We start from the raw sequence: 17,185 nt of genomic DNA, 5'->3' as shown, positions 1-17,185 counted from the left end.
GCGGTACTGCACCTGCGCGAGATTTCAGACGGACAAATTGAAGGGGGGGGGGCGTTACTGGGCTCACAGGGTGATGAATAAGCCCCTCTGGGCACCTTCAGGGTTAATTTGCATAATACAAAGCATGAATATAAGAAAGAAAACCACTGCAGGAAATAAGGTATTTTATTAAACATGGCAACGTCGAGAGCTTAATATGGTCAAACCAGGTGACAGATTCCCTTTAACTGGGCTGGTTGTTCCACCTTCTTTGCTAGCCCTAGTGGAGGGGCCCATCAGAGGACATGAGCTGGAGGACTCATCCTAGAGTTATAGTGATTGAGTACATGTCTTCATATAATTGTATAATAAATTCTGCTGTTAACATACAGGGTATACAGGCAGAACATACAGGTTAATTGTGAATTAAGACTCATTGACAGATCTGTTGAGCAGCAGATACCACTGGCACGCCACAGATACCACCTGTGCATGACGGATCCCACAACATTCAGTCCATGGGTTCTAACAAAGTCTTTGATTTTACTGCCGAGAAGAAGAATGATGCATGCAGAGCTATAATTCCCATATCAGATGGGATTTGGGACAGAGCCTAAGGCCTCTGTCACACGAGCGTGACAGATTAGGTTCGGATGTGTTCAGGGTGCGTTCAGTAAAACTCACACCATTTTGCAAGCAAGTTTTGTCTGCGATTGCGTTCAGTTGTTCAGTTTTTTCCGCATGAGTGCAATGCGGTTTGATGCGGTTTGGTGTGGGTGCTATGCGTTCATGTCATGCACTGCACCCGGGCGGAAAACTTGCTCATGTGAAAGGGGCCTAACTTAACTAAGCCAGAAGCAATCTATTCTGGTGTCACTTTCGAATGAAGTTGTCTGCTCTTTGACGCCATGGACCTTCTTGTGGTTAGGTCTTAAAGGGGTTATCCCTTCTTAGACAATGGGGGCATATCGCTAGGATATGCCCCCATTGTCTGATAGGCGCGGGTCCCACCTCTGGGACCCGCATCTACAAGGAGAACGGAGCCGAGGAGAGTTGTGGCTGGAGGATCCCGGGTTTTCCGGGGTCTGTCCACCACCAGGCGCAGCTTCCCGCCTCTCCCATTTAAGTGAATAGGAGCGCACCGCGCATGCGCATCCACTGCTACCATTCATTTCTATGGGGCCGACAGAAATAGCCAAGCCAGCGCTCGGCTATTTTCGGCAGCTCCATAGAGATGAATGGAGGGCAGCTGCGCATGCGCAGTGCGCCCTCCTCAACTTTCTCCGCTCCGTTCTCCTTGTAGGTGCGGGTCTCAGAGGTGGGACCCGCACCTATCAGACAATGGGGGCATATCCTAGCGATATGCCCCCATTGTCTAAGATGGGATAACCCCTTTAAGCTTTCTTTAATACTTTGATAGGTCAACTGTGCCAATGCTTCCTTCAGCTATAAATTAGTGTACTGCCAACTGTACTCATCATTTTCTTTTATGACAATGTATCAAATGATTTTGAACAATTTTATATTATTAAATCTTTTAATGATGTTCACATGTTGAGATTTTTTAAAACTCCAACAGACGTCTCGACGTTGAGAACAAGGAACAGCAGCTCATTTTTCTCAAGATTAGTTGAAGTCATAAAAGCTGGAACCATACAAATCACATTCCTATTAGATGATCTAACTGAGGTATTTTTGGGCATTTTTCAGCACTTTTATGAGAGCTGTCTCCTATCAACCAGGCCTGAGATTTCAGTTAGTATTGTAGGCTTTATACTGTGCAATTATGAGATTTGAATTTTGGATTGTTTTTTTTTTGGATTTACTCATTCGCCTGCTGTTCCTGTTGATATTAACTCTCTGGTAACTGACCTGGCTCTCCTCTGGATTACCCATTTGTGCTCTGCATTTACTGTGTATGTCTTTTCCTGGTTTTGACCCTACTTGTTTTGTACCTCCCTGGTCATCCTGGAAGGTCTTCTATTTGTGTGCTTTCACCAGCATTCTGTTATCAGCTCCGCAGACATATCCTGGATCCCTAGTAGCCAAGTCCATCTTGCCTTATAGCAGGTTCTGGTAAATACCTAAGGAAAGCCTTAGTCTCATACTACCGGGAGGACTTTCAGAAGGCTGGTAGCTGTTTTTAGGTTCAATCACTGTGGTTCGAATGGCGACTCTAGGATGTCCTAGCACCCTAAAGGAATATCTATATTATTCCCCTCCTTGAAGAACACGGTTGGTGGATACAAATTTGATTACCATTGAGAATCACTTTATTTTTACTGACAATTCCATAATGTCTTATTTTTTTACATTTACTTTGTGTTAATCTTTTTGGAAGAAACTCAGAAGACATTCTTAGTCTTGATATACTGTAAATAAAAGCTGGGTCTATCACTTCTGTACAGGAATGTAATATAGTGACACACAGATAACCTGTATCTTGGCATTCACTGCAGTTTTACATGCAGTCCTAGCACACATATCATTTCAAGGATAAGACCATTATCAAGCGTAGAAGCAATATTTTTTATTCTAACCTGAGAGATTGTGTAGCCATGATAAATGTGAAAATGTACAGTAGTTCAAAGCCTTGACTGCAGCTATAGCTACCAATGCAGCCGCTATAGGGCCCAGCCAGAAATGGTTTGTAACTTTATTAAAAATAAACTTCTCCAGACTAGTGCATAAATACTGAGATTAAAAAGAATTTTAATATCAGTAGTTGTGAGTAACAGCTGTAATGTTCTCCTGGTTGGATGCTAAAGCGGTCACTTAGAGCAGAGGGGAGAGGCTTTGAAGCAGCTCAATGTAGAGCGCACTTCATAATGACGCTCCACCCTGGGCACTTGGAGGAACAGAATTCAGCAGAATAAAACTTCTTATTCACACTACTACTGAAAATGAAAGCTCTACAAGGTATGTTTGCATTGCACTCAACAGCCCCTGCCTGGTGCTGTCAGCAGTTTTAGTCAATCTTTCTATTCTGTGTATTTTTCCTTCAAATACAATAAAAAAATGGACGCATCCATGGATTATAACTTGTAAATTATAATCATTATTAGTGATGAGCGGCAGGGGTCATATTCAAATTTGTGATATTTTCGCGAATATTTTGCACAATATTCGTTTAATATTCACGAATTCGAATATTCATATATATTCTACAACCTTTTTTTTTTTACTCACGGCAAGGTAATGCAAATATTACGCAATCAATACAGGCGTGGGTTAAAAACTAATATATAGCACTATAGAATATAGTGCTATATATTAGTTTTTAGAATATTTGTCATTTTTTCCATCTGAACACGATTCCTCCCTGCTTCTTGGTTGTGGGCCAATGAGTCATTGGCCCACAAGCAACTTAAGCAGGGAGGAATCATGACTTCAGATGGAAAAAAATTACGAATATTCTAAAAAACAAATCTATAGCACTATATTCAATATAGTTCTATATATTTGTATTTTAGAATATTCATCATTTTTTTCCATCTGAAGTCATGATTCCTCCCTGCTTAAGTTGCTTGTGGGCCAATGACTCATTGGCCCACAACCAAGAAGCAGGGAGGAATCGTGTTCAGATGGAAAAAATGACAAATATTCGATATAACGAATATATAGCACTATATTCTAAATATTCGTAAATTCTCGAAGTGGCGATATTAGAGGTAAAAATTTGCTTTTCGAATATTCATGCTATTCAACACTAATCATTATAATTATTTATTTTCTCTTTGTCAATATGAAATTATGGCATATGGTACAATATCAATTCGCCATTTTTACCTTTACATTTACAGATTACGGGGGAAATTTCTCATGAGAAGGTTTTTTAAAGTCAGTTTTGCAGGAATCTGCGTTGCTGTAATTTACACCAAATTTATCAAATATTGTATGATGTCTAACACTTGTGCCCCCACTTTGGTTACTCCACTTCCTTTGCCACCTCTTTACTGAAGCAAGGCTACTTTCACATTGGCGGCACAGCTCACTGGCAGGCTGTGTCGGCACAAAACAGCCTGCCAGAGTTCTCCAGATCAAGCATTTGCCAGATGTTACCAGAATGCCTGTCGGCCCCATTGACTATAATGGAGTCTGTTGGAGAATCTGTTGCTAACTGGCAACCAGGGGTAAAGCTAAAGGCTCTTGGGCCCTAGTGCAAGAGTTCTGCTTGGGCCCCCTTCCCTCAGTGCTTTGTGGCCAGGGGCAGGGAAGCACATAGACTTCGTGCTCCCTGGGACAAAAATTGAAACGCCCCTCCCCCCCTTCCATGCCAAATTCTTGACCTAACCCCTTCCCTCCAGCCAGAGGTGTAACTTGACCATCAAGCACTTTCTACAGTATAATACTGGTGTCTTTTTATGTGGCACAAGGGTCTCTGGGCCCCCTCAGGCTCCTAAGCCTGGTAGCAACTACTACCTGTGCACCCCCTATAGCTACGCCCCTGCCTGGATTCGCCCAGACAAGAAACTCTCCAGGCAACATTTTTTGTCCAGCCAATTCCCGTTATTCTGTGACAGCCTAACGGTAAGACGTGGCACCAATGTAAACCAAAAATTTTTGCAACTTTTTAATAAGTCTCAGTTGATTAAACTAACCGTGCCCACTTTCCCACCCACTTTTTTAGAATTGGAGTGTGAAAATTTTGTTCAAATAAGCCCAAAAAGTGGCAAAGACCTATTTTGCAACTTTTTGAAACCAAAATTCTGGAGTCGTAACTTGATAGATTTCCTTCTAAGTTTATTTTATGGTTACAGATTTTGTCCAACATAGGTTAATATGCAATATAGCGCTTTTAGAGATTCCCAATTACATGTTTGGTTCTATTCTTTCCACTGGAAATTAGTCATCCATTGAAAGTGACAATGACGCTGGGACATTTATGTGCAAAACAGAATAATCAAACAAATTATACTGGTGGACCCTTCTCCTTCTGATGGATAAATATTCTTGCGTTTCAAACAATTTACGTCTCTGTGTAATTGCTTGTAAATGTCAAATGTCCCCTGTAATAGAAGCTCTGGACGAATACTTCACGATGAGTCTGTGGATGGTGGCTGAATAGTTTCTGTTTTATTATTTCTAGGAGATGAAGAACGATTAAAAGCCAGCAGTTCTGTCAGCCTCAATATGGCTGAGATAAGGTCTTTCATCGCCAAGTCAGAGATTGCATTAACAGCAGTGATACCGGCAGCACTCGTGAAGAGCACCAACGGCAGTGCGATCATCGCTTCTGAATCAGAAGAAGAGAAAGCCAAGAAGTTATTGTACTGTTCACTATGCAAAGTAGCAGTCAACTCGTTGTCACAGTTAGAGGCACACAACACAGGTACTGTATGCTACATATTTTCCTGCTGTTTAGTTGCCAATAAAGCCCCATGGTGCCACCAGGGGGATCTTACTGTACTTCCATTAGATATAACGGTAGCTTTATAAACCTGTGTACTGAGCACCCCCTAGTGGCAGCTGTACTGGAAGATGATTTAGAAAGTTATATCAGGAGATGGGTAACTCTAACCTTTCAAAAATGTATAATGAAATTAGTTAGTGACACTTCAACCCATTTACCACCCTAAATGACCATGGATGTTTCCATTAACCCCTGTACTGCCATGGACACGTCACACATGGAAGAGAGCTTTGGATTGCATTGCAAAGAGGATGAAAGCCAAAGCCCTTTTGCTACATGTTCTATGAGATGTCAATACAACATAGTAAAGGAAGCAGGAGGCTCTATGAGGCAAACATGTGTGTCAACATGCCGGCAGAATTAAGGAAACTGCACAACCTCTGTCTATTCCTGACTTTGAATGGATCTCTGAGAGTCCAGGTATTTTGGTACTAGAGGTAAATTAAAAAAAATATGTTCTTTTGGATGATAAAGGGGGATGTTATTTTTTTATGCTTGGAAAACCCCTTTAAGTAATTGAAAGTGATTATACCTTATATGTAATGGTATAGAATTCTTAGCTTTAAAATGTTGATGGTGATTGAGTAACCTACTTCACATAATATCTGAAAGTCATTGAGAAGACCTCTACTTTCATTTCTTAAGGTTCTAAACACAAGACAATGCTCGAGGCCCGGAATGGTGCAGGTCCAATTAAATCCTATCCCAGGTCTGGATCCCGACTAAAAATTCTAAATGGCAGCAAAGGTTCAGGACTGCAAAACAAAACCTTTCATTGTGAAATCTGCGATGTCCATGTAAACTCAGAAATCCAGCTTAAACAGGTAATGTGACTAAACATTTTAACCATAACCAATAAGTTCATGCAGGCAGTTCACTATTTCTTTTTACCCTCTTTTTTATTGTATTTTCCACTGTTGACATAATACACATTAGATGGTGGATCCTGTAGAGGCTAGATCACTATGATAACGTAACTGAAGTCCATGAGCTTTGACCACCAAACATTTAGAGAAGGAAGAGGTACTCTTTCACGTGGACTGATACCTTTAGATAACTGTGGGTCGACCACTTGGTCAGCCCACAGCTATTCTTCTCAACCCCCCATACACATGCTCAATGTATGTATTCTTAATGGGAAGAGTGGAATAATCGTCTGTCCGACCTGTCTTGCTGTGGCTTATCTCCTGTCGTAATAAGGTAAACAGCATGTTGAAATCCAAAATACCCAATCTTTCTTTCACCTGATATCTGTCATCAGGTAAGAGTCAGGACACCCCAATACACTTTAGATGGTTAGCGGTCCCACCTGTCAACAGGTTTGACGCCGCATTCTATGCAAAGGGACCATTCGGATCAATACCGTATTTTTCGCCCTATAAGACGCACTGGCACATAAGACGCACCTAGGTTTTTAAGGAGGAAAGTAAGAAAAAAAATATTTTGAACCAAAAGGTGTGCTTTTGTTGGGTTTTGAACTAATGGTGGTCTGTGGATGACACTATTATGGGGGATCTGTGGATGACACTGTTATGGGGGTCTGTGGATGGCGCACTGTTATGGGGGATCTGTGGGTGACACTGTTATGGGGGATCTGTGGGTGACACTGTTATGGGGGATCTGTGGGTGACACTGTTATGGGGGATCTGTGGGTGACACTTATTGTGGTCTCTGGATTGCACTGTTATGGGGACCTGTGGATGACACTGTTATGGGGGGATCTGTGGATGACACATATATAGCATCTTATGCTATGTGTCATCCACAGATCCCCTCCATAACAGTGTCCCTCTAGTGTGAATGACCCCCCAATACAGGGGGTGGGGGTCGCATCTGCTTTTATAATGACAGCGGGGCTCGTGCAGTGACTGTATTCTACTACACGGGCCCCGCTCACTGTATATAATCGTATCTGTAATTGTTATGTACAGACGTGGACAAAATTGTTGGTACCCTTTGGTCAATGAAAGAAAAAGTCACAATGGTCACAGAAATAACTTTAATCTGACAAAAGTAATAATAAATTAAAATTCTATAAATGTTAACCAATGAAAGTCAGACATTGTTTTTCAACCATGCTTCAACAGAATTATGTAAAAAAATAAACTCATGAAACAGGCATGGACAAAAATGATGGTACCCCTAACTTAATATTTTGTTGCGCAACCTTTTGAGGCAATCACTGCAATCAAACGCTTCCTGTAACTGTCAATGAGACATCTGCACCTCTCAGCAGGTATTTTGGCCCACTCCTCATGAGCAAACTGCTCCAGTTGTGTCCGGTTTGAAGGGTGCCTTTTCCAGACTGCATGTTTCAGCTCCTTCCAAAGATGCTCAATAGGATTGAGGTCAGGGCTCATAGAAGGCCACTTTAGAATAGTCCAATTTTTTCCTCTTAGCCATTCTTGGGTGTTTTTAGCGGTGTGTTTTGGGTCATTGTCCTGTTGCAAGACCCATGACCTGCGACTGAGACCAAGCTTTCTGACACTGGCTAGTACATTTCTCTCTAGAATTCCTTGATAGTCTTGAGATTTCATTGTACCCTGCACAGATTCAAGACACCCTGTGCCAGACGCAGCAAAGCAGCCCCAGAACATAACAGAGCCTCCTCCATGTTTCACAGTAGGGACAGTGTTCTTTTCTTGATATGCTTCATTTTTTCGTCTGTGAACATACAGCTGATGTGCCTTGGCAAAAACTTCGATTTTTGTCTCATCTGTCCACAGGACATTCTCCCAGAAGCTTTGTGGCTTGTCAACATGTAGTTTGGCATATTCCAGTCTTGCTTTTTTATGATTCGTTTTCAACAATGGTGTCCTCCTTGGTCGTCTCCCATGTAGTCCACTTTGGCTCAAACAACGACGGATGGTGCGATCTGACACTGATGTTCCTTGAGCATGAAGTTCACCTTGAATCTCTTTAGAAGTCTTTCTAGGCTCTTTTGTTACCATTCGGATTATCCGTCTCTTAGATTTGTCATCAATTTTCCTCCTGCGGCCACGTCCAGGGAGGTTGGCTACAGTCCCATGGATCTTAAACTTATGAATAATATGTGCAACTGTACTCACAGGAACATCTAGTTGCTTGGAGATGGTCTTATAGCCTTTACCTTTAACATGCTTGTCTATAATTTTCTTTCTGATCTCTTGAGACAGCTCTTTCCTTTGCTTCCTCTGGTCCATGTCGAGTGTGGTACACACCATATCACCAAACAACACAGTGATTACCTGGAGCCATATATATAGGCCCAATGGCTGATTACAAGGTTGTAGACACCTGTGATGCTAATTAGTGGACACACCTTGAATTAACATGTCCCTTTGGTCACATTATGTTCTGTGTTTTCTAGGGGTACCATCATTTTTGTCCATGCCTGTTTCATGAGTTTATTTTTTTACATAATTCTGTTGAAGCATGGTTGAAAAACAATGTCTGACTTTCATTGGTTAACATTTATAGAATTTTAATTTATTATTACTTTTGTCAGATTAAAGTTATTTCTGTGACCATTGTGACTTTTTCTTTCATTGACCAAAGGGTACCAACAATTTTGTCCACGTCTGTATATAATCGGGTAATCAGCGCCTGTATACTTACAAGCACTCGGTAGCAGAGCGGAGGGAGGAGGCAGGCCGGGAGGACGGGCGCTGGCAGCGTGAGTCACTACGTCATGCGCCCACGCCGCCTGCTTCATTCATAAAGTGGGCGGCGCAGGCACGTGACGTATTGACTCACGCTGCCAGCGCCCGTCCTCCCGGCCTGCCTCCTCCCCCCTCTCTGCTACCGAGTGCTTGTAAGTATACAGGCGCTGATTACCCGATTATATACATAACAATTAACAATTACAGATACGATTATATACAGTGAGCGGGGTCCGTGTAGTAGAATACAGTCACTGCACGGGCCCCGCTGTCATTATAAAAGCAGATGCCGGCCCCCAGCCCCTCCTCCCTCTCAGCTGATACACCCGCCGTGCGGCATCGCGTATCATTGAAAATTCTGCAAAATGCAGCATTCGCCCCATAAGACGTACTGCTATTTCCCCCCCAAGCTATTTCCCCCCCCTGCTCAATAGTTTGGGAAATCAGTATAAGCTGGCAGACTCTGATATTGTTTACTCATACATATCTATAAAGAAAAAAATGTGGGGGTTCAGTCAGCACAACCCTATGCAGGTGCTCTTTGCTATGGCAAAATACACATACAAACGCAAAAAACACAAATGTAATCGCACTCTGCAAACCAGCACTCTGCCCTGCCTTTATGCTGGATGTTGAATGAGGCATTGGTGTACATTTTGGCCAAAGCGTAATAAGCCACTCACCACGTCAAGGTCGCCTCCATGAGTGGTCCCTAACACTAGTTCCTACCTGTTATGGGCCATGACAGCCACACAAAGTCCAGGGAGTGCAGGTACAGGATGCACGCCAAGCAGCATTCGCCCCATAAGACGCACTGCTATTTCCCCCCCACTTTTGGGGGGAAAAAGTGTGTTTTATAGGGCGAAAATGTATTTGGGTGCTCAATAGTTTGGGAAATCAGTATAAGCTGGCAGACACTGATATTGTTTACTCATACATATCTATGGTATGCTAAAACATAGAATTGGGTACATTTGCCCTCTAGTATACATTGATTCTAACAAAACTGGGTTGTCTTTTATCATTTCAGCACATCTCCAGCAGAAGACATAAGGACAGAGTAGCAGGAAAGCCAATGAAGCCTAAATATAGTCCATACAACAAACTTCAGCGCAGCCCTAGTATTTTAGCGGTGAGTAAATTTAATCATATAAACAACCAGATAGCTTCAATAGCAAAGAATAACATCTCAGCATTTGACGTGAGCAGCATAAAATCATAGAAAGTTTGATTTAATACAGACATTTAACTCATATTGTTATTTTTTTCCCATCAATTATTCATGTATAATCAATTTCATGACATTCGTTTATACTTGCTTAAAGGTTATACACTTGCAAAAAATATATATATTGCCCTAATCCATCTGAAATGAGAAAGCAAAAAGGCAACTCAAAAACTAATCTTCCCATTTTGCGCCGTTTATACAGATCTAGGCATCTCCATGGTAACCGACTACAAATAAACTGTGCAGTTTGATTTTGCAGTCATGCTGTCTTCCATCTTTACCCTACTACTTGCTAGCTTTCATTCTGTAGGTTATCAAAAGGTTGGGGTCAGATGAAAGAGAGTATGACTTCAGGATCAGACTTCACAGGGTTTATTTGTAGTCTGTTACCATGGAGACACATGGATTTGTATAGCCAACTAGCACATTATGGTGATCCTCCATGAAAAAATTAAAATGCTACTTTTGCCTGGAGAGACAGAACCCCCACTGCCCCAGACGCTATATTTATTTATATAGGATAAGCAGCTCGTGACTGAAGTCATGTTGTTTTGGAAAGCTGACCATCTCGTGACGCATATATCATGACATGTCCAGCCAAAAAGAATGGTAAGAAAGGATATAGAGTTATTTTCTGTACAGAACACTGGGCACCTGTGCAGCCATATAGAAGGAGCTGACTGTATGATGACCTCCATTGATCTGATGAATGGCAGGGTCCATATAAGCAGAACTTTGGTGGTGGGGCACCTTTCCTCTGAGCAAAAGTAGCATTTTTTCATCATTTTTTCCAGAAGGGTTACTTATGATATAAATTTAGTTTGGCCAAGTTTAATAAGCAAAACCACAAGTGGAACCTAAACAGAAGAGGACTATTGAGGAGGGACCTCTCATTTGTGGTGGAGGGCACACAGAAAACCGTACGATAACTGCAGTGCTGGATCATACTATGTATTTACATTTCTTTCAAAAACATCTTGGAGGTAAAATTAAAAGTGAAAAGAACTGTTTAATGTATTTCTTCTGATTTTATATGGCAGCAGCAGCTGGAGACATGCACTAAGATGGGTGAAGGCAATTACTGTTGTACTTTTCTTTACATACCGCCGCTTTTATTACACAGTACATTGTACTGTGTGGAACATATAACATAAGGTGCACTTGCTTCAATTGAAAGTACATTAACTAATGCATTTCATACTGGCATGCAATTTGTGTTAAATGCACTCTCCACAGACTTTCCTCTGCATTTGAGAAAATGTAGAAAACTTTCAATATTGTGTAGCCTCGGCGGTAGAATCTGTAATGGCTTTGACTGTGGATAGCCACTCCTTTGTGCTCTCTGCAGGGGTCAAGTGCACCAATCAGCAACCTGCTGAACCAGACTCCGCACTAAAAGAAAATGAAAAAAGATGCAATCAGCCTTGTAATATAGGAGGACATACTGAAAGAGGTTCTGCAATTTAGAAATAAAGTGGAGGTCTTTAGAAAGGCTGAAACACTGTACTTTACGTGCTAACAGCACTATCATTTTAAATGAACATTCTCGTACAACATGGCAGTTCATTGCTCGACAAGGGAGAGTATATTGCTGTGATACTGTGCTTTGCATCCTACGCATGCTTTCCATTTTTATGCTCCGCTCACATTAAAACTTTTTTCTAGCATCTAAAAATGTCAAGGTTTTTAAGGACTTTATGAGTACTGATGAGCGGCCGGGGCAATATTCGAATTCGCGATATTTCATGAATATTTGGGCGAATATTCATCATATATTCGCGATTCGGGATTATTTTCTTGATTGTGAAAATCGGCAATGTAATATGCGCTTATTGCGCGCGCAATACAGGCGTGGGTCACTGTTGCTACATTTTTCAAGCTGCCAGAAGTTTCCTGAGACTGGAGAAAATGGTTGGCACGGCAGAATATTACAATAGCTTTATATGCAGATAGAGTGCTCCAATATATTTGCGATTGCACAAATTGGCAATTAATGATGCGCAAATTTTTGCACAATATGTGCAACTTAACATTTTAGCAGGTCTGACTGCATATTACTGATGGGTGCACTTAGTATTGTTGTGAACTTCTGACATCACAGCACTATGTATGTATGGACAGCAGAACCTATCACACTACCTAACACCCTGCACTGGAACCAGCTACACTATATCAGGATATAACCTACACTGATCTCCCACTAACTATCTGTATTATATATATGAGCTAACTAACTATCTAATGTAATTGAATAAGGATCCAGATGAAAGCACAGAGCACAGCAATGTCACTGCTGTCTCTCTCAGATCTGCAAAATACTGCATACAGGGGCTGCTGGGGAGGTTCTTATATAGTAAGGGGTAGGCAACTTTCCTATTGGTTGCTAGGGATGTTGCTAAGCTCTGACAAATATATTTCAGCCTTCTCATTGGCCCACAAGCAAGAAGGGAGGTTACTGATGAAAAAAAATCTAGAATATTCGTGAATGCAAATATATAGCACTATATTCAAAATCTTCGCGAATTCTCAAAGTGACCCATGCTCAGGAACCTCGGATCCCTAACTCACCCTCCGACCGGTCCCTGGACTAGGAGTCAGGGTAAGACGGCCTGTTCCTTCTGGACATGGAGGAACAGGGGTCTCACTGGCCAAGCTGCAGGGAAAAGGGGGAACACTAACAGTCTTACGGATATGGCAGGTGAACCGAACTAGTTCCACCTACCTGCCACAGCCTTGCTGACTGGATCCCTGTGCTGGCAAGCTGATGTCCACACAACCTGAGATGAACCCAGCAACCACACATCCACGCACAGGTACCCAGATCCATAAGCTGCAATAAAGAAGCATAAAGACAAACACATCTTCTAAACACCAAACAACATTATTTTTATGACCAGAAGGGTGGCCCCCACTGGCAGTTGGTATATAACCAGGAGGATGTCTCCAGCAAGCATGGCTGAAGCACCCTCTCTGACTACTGCCTTCAACAGAGGCTTTATAGGGCCAAGAAGCCACACCCAACAGTCAGACACACCCAGTGACTCACACACATACAGGGAAGGGAGTTAACCCTTCCAGCACCAGGGAAGGGAAACACAAACTTAAAGGGGAAGTGTCCAAGCCAAGAACACACTGTGGCTGTTGCCGCAGGCAATGACATGGGTGGCAACCATGTCCTGGGAGTCAGCTCGAAGGCCGGGACACTGCCACCACATGTACACAATACAACCAAACGTTGCCACGGGCAACCACAGTGAAGGGAAGATGTCGGTGCACACCAAACATAAAAAACAGAGTGCACAAAGACATACAAAAGTGCATACATACACGCACACAAACTCCAAGGCAACCGCACACATATCCGTTGTCCGCGGCAACCGCACTTGAGGCAAACAACAAAATGTCTCCAGCTGCGGTTGGCACAACAACCCAAACCGCGGGCAACTGTATGCGGCTCCCAAGGAGTCACAGCCATAAACATGGTCGTGACAGTGGGTCATCTTGACCATAAGTTCCAGGAAGAGAGGTTAAACTGCCCCTAGCCTCAAACACTGATTACTAAAAAAGGTTGCCACTTTTACCCACGGTCTACTGTAACTGCCTTGGTCTAACGATCAGCAGCACTTGAAAGACTCTAACACTACACAGACTCTGGAGATTCAGACCTTGGGAAATAGAGGCCATAGTGTGGAAACCAGCATCTACTAGGACAAGCAGATGGGGCCCATTGGGACTTCCATAGCACTGGAACCAAATTCTGTATGCGGACCTGGACATAAGTATACAATTCCAAAAGATCTTGCTTTATCGTGTTTGATGACCTGAGCAATGAAAAGCCTAGAAAGTGCCACTTCTACTAATAATTAGTGGTTATAAATAAATATTCTGTTCAAATTACAAAAAAGTGAGATTGGCACTACTCCAGGCTAACCTTATACCTTATAGGAATCCTATAGAGTCAAAGTGACAGGGATGGACTGGGAACTTAAAGGGGTTATCCAGCCTTTACTAACTAATGTCCTCCCAGTGCAGGCAATTGTGAATCGAGCTGCCCATGTCCTAAGGCAGGCAACCGCAAAGATGTCAAAGCACAGCCTGAGACCTGGTACAGACTGTCACGATGATGTCACTGCCTCTGACATACTACTGTCTCCTAGGGGTTATCCAGTCCTATAAAAAGCCTCCCAATATGCCAGGTTCCCCACACTGAATATACTTACCTGGCTCCCTGCTCCCTGCGCTGCTCCTGGTCCCCTCACCGCCGCTGCTGCTTCTTCCTGTGTGCGGGGAAAACATCCAGTGTCGGGGGGGAGCAGTCAATAGCAAGCAGTGACGGAGACGATCCCTCCCTAGCATCGCGGGTGACGCTAGGGAGGCTTGTCCCCGTCCCTGTTTTATTAGAGTAAGGGTCAGAGGTGTTAGAGCTACCATTATACCTAGAATGTGTTTTATGTAAATTCTGTTCCAATGTGTTTTTCCTCCTTCTTTACTTTTTAACTGAAAGAAGAAAATGTGATAACGTATGTCACCATTCTTAGACGTCTCACTTGTCATTATTAGTTGTGATTTAAAGAGTGTATCCCATGAACAAAGATAAAAAAAATGGAAACATCATATATACATGTATAAAACTAGAAGAAGTAGGGGTAGTAGACATGGCTGCAGCCTGAGAGAGCAATGCACTGCTTTTTGAGTGCATTTTTCATGGTCTGCAATTGTGATAACGAAGACACATATGGAAGTTATGTTAAGTTTGGCTGGTTCTTTTTTTTATGTTTGGATTCTGGTTTTAGTTCCTCTTTAAAAAGTGAAGGTAAAATATATCAATAAATGTGAATTTCTGTTTAACTCATGCAACATTTCCTTTTTTTTTTAGGCTAAACTGGCATTCCAGAAAGACATGATCAAGCCTTTAACACCAACCTTCTTGTCTTCACCTCTTGCAGCAGCTATGACTTCAACCCTCTCATTACCACCGAGGCCCCACAATTCTTTGTTTCAGGGGTCTGCATTAGCCCCTACCTTTCTAAGACCAGCACACGCCTCCATTCGAGCAACTACAGCCTCCATTCTGTTTGCACCATATTAAGAGTATCGTGGCAGTAGTAGCTTAGAACAAAGGACTAGAACCTACAGCTCCATTACAGACTCCTTGCACTGTCGTTGCTTCTCTTAAAGGGCCGTCTAAATATCAGAGAGCACATGTGCTCAGCCATTCTTTGCCATGATGAAAAGCTTAGTACATAATTATGGAAATACTTGCAGTCTGCCTTCTGAAAAGCAAGCTCTTTCTAAGCTCATGTTGGATTGATTTTGCAACTTTGTGATTTTTTTTGTATCATCAGCGAATGCAGTTGTTGTTTTTTTGTTTTTTCCTGGCAGACTTGAAAAAGGGGGTCTTCCTAGTCCTTTGATGTAAATACATGTTTGGAATCCAAATGTCCATCTTGAAGTGTGGAATCTATAGACTTAAAAAAAAGTGCTTTATTGTGGATAACACCAAATCAATGGCTAACATAAAGTATTATTCTATGTGATCAACTTGTAAAGTTTACAGGGAACGTGTAGTATTGTTCTAGACCCAAATGTTGTTGTGTCTTGTATAGTTCTAGACTCTAAATGCTGTGTTACAAATGGAAGGCAACTCAGCTTTGATGCAATTTTATTTTTCATTTTCGTCCTAATTTTGATAGCTAATCCAACCTAGAAAAGCCATATTGCATTATATTGTCATTCGGTGAAATCATCAATGTTGCTTTAGTCCATGAATCAGCTAAGAGACTGGAATAGTAGAGAAAATATATATTTAATAGATGTACTCAGAAAGTTAGATGAGCACACAGAACATTTCGTTATTCTCATAAAGAGCTAATAAAAGTTCTCTACGTTTTTAAATGGTCTATTTTCCGTTGTAAAGCTATTTTCTTTATTTTTATGAAAGCCACTTGCTTTTTTGTGGCTCCTTAATGCAATAATGTACAGAGTATAAGGTATTTCTAGTTGAATATCTGTCCTTTTTATTTCTAAACATTTATTGTAATACTGGTGTTTTACTGAAGATGTATTCAACTAAAAGGGTAATATTTGAAATGTTCAGTTATTAAGGTGTCACAGCCAATTGAACTATGGAGCACAAAAGAGAGCCTTTTCAAGCACATTCATTTAGATCATTGACGGTTTCAATCTCTGTGTACTTTTTTAATGTTCCTTTTCAATAAAAATAAAAAAAATCATCAAAAGAGTTCAGCATATATTGTATGGTTTTTGCAATCTTATAGAGTATGTCATTCCCAAATATATCCACAAGGTGGCAACACTAGATATCATAAGTTATGCATTTATTTAACTGATTAAAAAAATCTTGATGTGAACAACGAATTCAAATGGTAATGAAGTAGAAATGTTAATCAGAGGAAAATGGTTTTAAACAATATAATATATATATATATATATACTGTATATATATATATATATATATATATATATATATACTGTATATATATGTATATATTGTAATGGATCGCTCTCTCTCAGGGGGTCACAATCACAGATTTCTTTGCAGACAACAGGATTTAATGTCCAAACTGGTGCTTTTTTTTTTTGGGCACTTCAGCACCCGCACAAACAAACATCAAATAAACACCTGCTCGTCTAGGCACTTTCTAATACACAGTAGTTTTCCCTGACTCACCTCTAAGCACAGCTTGTACACAGGGTCTCAGGCTCCAAGCCTTAACAGGTCTGCTCATCAGACACATGTCCAGACAGAGAAGAGATCGGGCTACACGTAGCCTTGTGGCCCTTAGCCACATACGGTCCAGTAGCCTCCAGGCTGTGACCACACCAGCACCCTTGGGGGGAGATGGTCCAGAAGTCATCCCGACTCTGACCGTGCGACCCTCTTTTTGTAGGCGTCGCTGGGCC

At 41.7% G+C, this 17,185-nt stretch overlaps 1 protein-coding gene across 3 annotated transcripts in view; it reads left to right on the top strand.

Moving 5' to 3' along the window:
* The window catches only part of ZNF385B (zinc finger protein 385B), a 732,466-nt gene extending 715,986 nt beyond the window's left edge, over positions 1–16,480 (top strand). For all 3 annotated transcript variants that reach the window (XM_044304851.1, XM_044304850.1, XM_044304852.1), the window contains 4 exons: positions 5,069–5,311; positions 6,038–6,216; positions 10,064–10,165; positions 15,138–16,480. In XM_044304851.1, the coding sequence (XP_044160786.1) occupies positions 5,069–5,311; positions 6,038–6,216; positions 10,064–10,165; positions 15,138–15,350 (737 nt within the window). In that variant the 3' untranslated portion in view covers positions 15,351–16,480. The remainder of the gene's footprint in view (positions 1–5,068; positions 5,312–6,037; positions 6,217–10,063; positions 10,166–15,137) is intronic.
* Positions 16,481–17,185: the final 705 nt, after the last annotated feature.

The sequence above is a fragment of the Bufo gargarizans genome, chromosome 8 (assembly GCF_014858855.1).
Source record: "Bufo gargarizans isolate SCDJY-AF-19 chromosome 8, ASM1485885v1, whole genome shotgun sequence".
NCBI lineage: Eukaryota > Metazoa > Chordata > Amphibia > Anura > Bufonidae > Bufo > Bufo gargarizans.
Note: the sequence above shows the minus strand (reverse complement) of the source record. Positions and strands in the feature narration are given on the sequence as shown.